The 6,053-nt window shown below is 37.8% G+C and overlaps 1 protein-coding gene across 1 annotated transcript in view; it reads left to right on the top strand.

The window, feature by feature from the left end:
• Nucleotides 1-690, top strand: part of ITPRID1 (ITPR interacting domain containing 1) — a 135,869-nt gene extending 135,179 nt beyond the window's left edge. The window contains exon 13 of the mRNA XM_027769468.1: nucleotides 382-690. Coding sequence (XP_027625269.1) covers nucleotides 382-690 — 309 coding nt within the window. The remainder of the gene's footprint in view (nucleotides 1-381) is intronic.
• The last annotated feature ends 5,363 nt before the right edge of the window (nucleotides 691-6,053 follow it).

The raw sequence follows: 6,053 nt of genomic DNA, 5'->3' as shown, positions 1-6,053 counted from the left end.
AAAAAAAAAAAAAAAAAAAAGTCAATATGTGCTGTGGCCGGCAGGTGGCATAGTGAATAAAGGTGCTGGATTTCCACATGACCCACCTTGGTTCGAGTTCCAGACCTGGCAGCTTGATCTCTCGCTTTCCCTTTCTCTCTCTTGCTGTCTCTCTCTGGTCAAGTTGAAACAGAATAATAACAAATAGAATTAAATAAGTAAATAATTCTTTAAAAAGAAAAATCAATATGTACTAAGTCACTACTAGAACCTGCTGCTAACTCAAAGAGCCTATTGTAGAGAATTTGCCACCTTATAGATATCTTTCTCACAAATCTGAGTTACCTGTTTGAGGAGAATCTGACAAGTTGTCCAGTTTTCTTGTTTTTGTTTTTCTTACAGCAACTGGAGCTTCTCACAGGGGAACCACCTGAACATGATACATATCTGCATGAATGTAACTGGACAGAAGAAAACAATTGCCAGACTTCCTGTGCTAAAATCCACCTGACCAAGGCCCCTGGGGCTGTCTTTCCTGCTAGTGATGGCTGGCAGGCTCCCTGCTCAGATGTGAGACAGTTGACTGCCTCGGCTCCACCCACCTTGGAAAACACCAGGGTGTCTCCTCCATCACCAGCTCTGACAGAGTCAGGTCCAGCTCCTATGTCAAGTTGTCCTGCTGGAGAAAAAGATATGAACATCTTCCTCTAGATCAGAAAGAGTTTGATCACCTTTATGTAAAATGTAAGAGTCTTGACTAGCTGTAGTAGTAAGGAAATCTAAATTTTCTACCAACCCTTCATCAGCAAGATTTTTCATATTCAGTCCTATGGTTAAATCCAGGAGAAACAGAATATATTAAGACTCACTCAATATAGAATACTTGAGCACCTATTACGTGCCAGGCATATGGTTTATGATAACCATATAGTATTTGTTTTCTCCTCTGCTGATACTTATGACTAGAGGAGGAGACAGAATATAAACACACACACACACACACACACACACACACACATATATATACACACATACTGTTATAATTAAAAATAGTGGAAGTGCCTTGAAGGAAGCAACAAGGTTTTATGAAAGAGAATACAGCAAGGAGTCTGTGTCTGATTTAGATGGATATTAGAAGGGCCTGACTCAAGAAGTGACAGCAGACAAGGGAAAAAGAATCCAGGCCCAGAGATACAACTATCCAAAAGCCTTGAGACATTGGCCAGTGGACATGTTGAGGAAGTACCTACCAGGTGCAGGGAACTCTTCTAGTGTTGGAGACAGCCATGGACACAACAGAATTTCCATTCAAGAGGAGTTGGATAAAGAGGGAGAGAAAAATCAACAAATTGATAATTTCAGTAATTATAGTGCCAAGGAGAAGACAATGTGATAATATTGCAGGAAGGACATGGGAATGCAAAAAGTACCACCTTAACCAATGCTTGGGGAAGGCCTGACCAAAAGGCAGTTATTTGGGTAAGACCTGAATATTAAGGCTGAGGCCATGTGAAATTCTGTGGAAAGAAGATTTAGAGGAGTGGAAAGTTCACAGATTCCACATAGGAACAGTTGAGTGCAAAAGGTGACGAGTGTGGCCAGGCCAACTATAGGCCCTGGCCTACAGTCTGAGAACCTGAATTCTTTCCCCAAGTGGGGGTAAGAAAAACAGCATAGGATTGTTGAACAGAATAAACACAGTGAATCACATGCAGTGTTTTATCCACTGGCCAACACATAGTAAGTGCTCAGTATATGTTAGCTAATATTACAAATGCACTTGCCAAGAACTCAATGAATGTAAACTATAATTATTATCTTCCTTCTGTTGATAAGTACTCTGTTAGCAAAGTGCTTTTTGCACAAAGAATATTAACAAATTCTTGATGAATGAATGAGATGGGAATAAATTCAGTCTCATGAGATAGTAAAGAGAATGATTGATGGCAGAAGCATTATTTTAGTTTGTAGTGGGTACTAAATTTAGATTTTAAAGGGAAGCTTGTTTGTGGCTTATTTCGACAATCAAGCAGGTAAGTTCAAATGTGATGGAGGAAATAAAGGAAACTCATTGCTTCTGGAAGAAAGATAGCATGTGGAATCTCTAGAGAGCTCCACACATTTCGTGGTATTTCCTGGTTTATTCTTCTAACTCTCCAATAAAAAGCACAAACAGGGAACCAAAATGTAGAAAGGCTTCCCCATCCTGCTCAGAATCTTTGCTGTTTTCAGTACCATGATGAACTGATTGCCAATGTACTTTCAGATATTACCCCTGATTCTCAGACTTTCAGACTTGGTCTGAATCACACCATTGTTTTCTGACTCATATAAATATATATATATATGCATATATATTTACAGAATAAATTTACATATGTGTGTATTTACAACTATAATAGATATCTTATTCTAATGCTCTATCTATCTGTACCCAAACACACCATTGATATATATCCTTATTATTTCTGCTTCTCTGAGAACCTTGACTAATACAGTAAGGAAGAGTTAAGATACAGAAAGAATGGGGCCAGTAGGTGGTGTGGTGGTTAAGGTGCTAGACTTCCATATGGCTGGCCACATTTTGAGTCCCAGATCCAATGGCTTATAAAATCACACCAGGCACGTGGGCATGCATGCTTGAAATCCCAACATAGGTAAATGGAGTAGAAGGGATTGTGGTGTGGTCATGATTTCTCACTTGGCCTCTCTGTCTCTGTTTCTCTCTGGTGAGCACACATGCCCTATGGTAGAGACCTTAAAAAAACAAAGATATTGAGAAACTGATAACCTACAAAGGCACACACTGAGTCCCACAGTTTATTATTAAGTCACAGAGCTGGGTGGTTAAATCCAGGGTGTGGGATTTAAATCAGATTCCACTAATTGTTATCTGTGTTGGATAAACTACTTAACTTCTCTAAACCTCAATGTCATCATCTGTAAATAAAGTTAATGCTTATATAGTCCTTTAAAGCAAGTCTGGAACTTGGTTATGGCTCAGTAGATGATAGTATTGGTGATCAGGATAACGATAATAACAATAGTAGATGCAGTTTCTGAAATATGTACTTTCTGGTAAGGTACTGGGCTAAGTATCTTAGGTACATTATCACTTATCCTCACAATAATTCTGAGAGAAATTAATCTGCACACACACGCACACACACACACACACACACACACACACACAGTTACTTAAAAAGAATGTGTCATCTGAAGTTCAACAACTAGTAAAGGATAACTCTCTGTTTTCCTGACTTGCCAAATCAATGGTTTATCATATGGATCTGCTAAGCCTTGGGGCTTATGTGGAGTCCACTCATGGGTCTAGACCAACTAGAGTAGGTCTGTGTCTATCTATATTACATATCAGACTTAAGTAGAAAATTTATTTTAAAAACAAGTAAACATACAAACAAAATTACTCATTGCTATAGAAAAGTTTGAAAAATAATGCCCTGTGCAAGTCACATCTGTCTCAAAGTCATATATAGGCTCTGAGTTGCTTTCATACAAGGACATGACTACCACCACATAGGATTCTCTTGGAACCCACCATCTAGGAACTCTCAGCTAACTTTCTTCTTGCCCCAGTGTGAAGAATAATAGTAAGAGTCATTGAGAAGTCCCTAAATGTTTATATGGGGAATCTTACTATGCTATCAATAAGTCCCAAGATACTGTGTTCTTTCCTCTTATACATTGAATCAGGAAAACCCAGACTGCATATTTGAAAACAGAGCAGGTCATTGCAATAAATATTTGCAGGAAGTAAATTGATATGCTACCTTACTAAACATAGCAAACTTGTAAATTCTAAAACCAAACTCAGGATTGGAGTAGTTTCATTTAAACGGAAAAGTTAGCCAGGGAGCAGTTTGACCTCTCTAACATCAAAGTACAGGGTCTTTCCATGTATTAATATTATTCCATCCAGATTTCGTTTCAGTATTCAAAGCCAAAAAAGTGAATAGAGAGAAGCAATTTGAGAAGTAATACTTAGAAACTCAAGTCACATATTTTTCTTGTTTTTTTGTTATGCATGAGTGGAGACCCAAGATGTTTGTTGGAAACAAAACGATGAAATCTTGAAGGTTGTTCTGAACCAGAGCATATGCCTAGGCCATGTAGATTTGTGTAAGAAAATTCATTTTTTTTCAGCCCACAGAAAAACATTCTCTATAAATGCATCCCATTAGATTTTATTTGTTTAACAGATATTCCCTAATACAAGGAGTTTTGTTTTCAGAGCTAGAGCTTTTTTCTACTTCAAAAGGAAATAATTCTGCTAAAGATTAAAAAAAAAAAAAAAAAGGTTTCCTAATTACATGAGAATCTGGTCTATTATAATTGTTTTTTCTTTGCTGGAGAAGCCATCTTCTGTGCTGTAACACAAGTCAAGTGAAATAGAACATTTGTGAAGAGGTTAATTTCCCTTTGAGACCAAAAAGTTCCTTAGTGTTCTCTTGTGGGATAGTGGGTAGCATATCCAATATCAAATTGTAATTGAACATCAGAATAGCTGCCATGATTTGCAAAGACTATGAGTTATTAAAAATAATATCAAATTGCCTTTCTTGAAAATTTTTAGAACATGGACAGAAGCCAAAAGGTAGATTGCACCTTTCTCTGACCCAAACTCAGCTCCTCTTATAGTCTGATTTTAAAACATTACCAGAAGGTTGGTATGCATTATTCCCTCTCTAAGTCTGTCTCCAATTAAGTAAAAAGAGAACTCTCCACATCAATGATTTCAAGGGACCAGCAGTTGGTATGTCGTTGGACTCCCCTGTGGTCAACTGCTATTTGAGTCCCGGACTAGGTGGCTTAAACTCATGCCCAGCATGTGTGCGTGTGTGCCCAAGATTCCAAGAAGAGAATGGAGGAGAAGGGATTTTGATGTGGCCATCCTCCCTGGGGGTGATTTCTCGCTTTCTCTCTGTCTCTCTCTTCCTGGTGAGTGCACACGCCCTATAGCCAAAAAAATAAAAAAATAAAGAATGATTTTAAATCATAAGAATCAAACTAACAAATTGTCCTTTTTGGATACTTTAAAAACTCAATGCCCTCTATACTCAGAGCAAATCCTCATTTAATCTATTTACCAGAAAAATGGAAGTGAAGGAAAACTTCACTTCCTAAATGCACCAACACTTCCTTTGTTACTATTATCAATTAAAATGTGTTTACTGGCTAATGACAATGGACCAGATTCATAGGACATCTGTATATACATTTTCAAACTTAAAATATTTGGAGATATTCTACAGGTATGTAATTTTTAAGATATAAGAAATAAACTAGATGTACAATATTTTCTCAACCAAAAGCCAAGTGTTTGTATAATTTTTTAAAGTTACATGTTTCTACATTGGATCATTCCTATTCTATGAACATAGATAGACACTGTTTTGTTAGAAGTTCCTATAAATAAAATAAAATTACTTATTTCTGCTTTGTTTCGCCCACTGATATAGTTTCTTGAATTGTTGAAAGCTATGGAACCTTGTGAACTTCACACTGCTTTAATGAGTCCATTAATATTGATGCATCAGCGGGGAAGATTTCCTGCCCTGGTCAGCAACCTTACTCTCATTCTTGTCCATCTCACTGCTTATTTTATCTGCCCCATGGAGCCCAAGTACCACCAAGCCCTCTGCTTCCTCTCTCCCCTCAACAGAGACTCCAGGGTTAAGTGGTATAAGAGGCAGATCAAGTTATTTTGTTTCATGCTTGGTCAGTATATAGTGTGCGATTTTGTATTTTGGTTTAGAAAATAATTCTCTACTTCTTACTTAATCAAAATAAATGTAGCACCATGAATTGTACATTTACTTTCTCTGAAAACTGTTTTAAGGGTGCATGTACTCCCAGTGAGAGACAGACAGGGAGAGGAAAAGTAAAAAAAAATCACCCCCTCCCCCAAAGGGATGGCCACACCGCATCTCCTCTCCTCCAATCCTCTCCTGTGATTTTGGGCATGCACGCATGTGTGCCTGACATGATTTTCAAGCTGTCACTTCTGGGACAACTGCAGTTGACCATGTAGGATTTCAGTGCCTTGACCACTA

The sequence above is a fragment of the Tupaia chinensis genome, unplaced genomic scaffold, assembly GCF_000334495.1.
Source record: "Tupaia chinensis unplaced genomic scaffold, TupChi_1.0 Scaffold149666_1, whole genome shotgun sequence".
Lineage (NCBI taxonomy): Eukaryota > Metazoa > Chordata > Mammalia > Scandentia > Tupaiidae > Tupaia > Tupaia belangeri.
The sequence above is the reverse complement of the archived record's forward strand: the minus strand, read 5'-3'. Positions and strand labels throughout refer to the sequence as shown.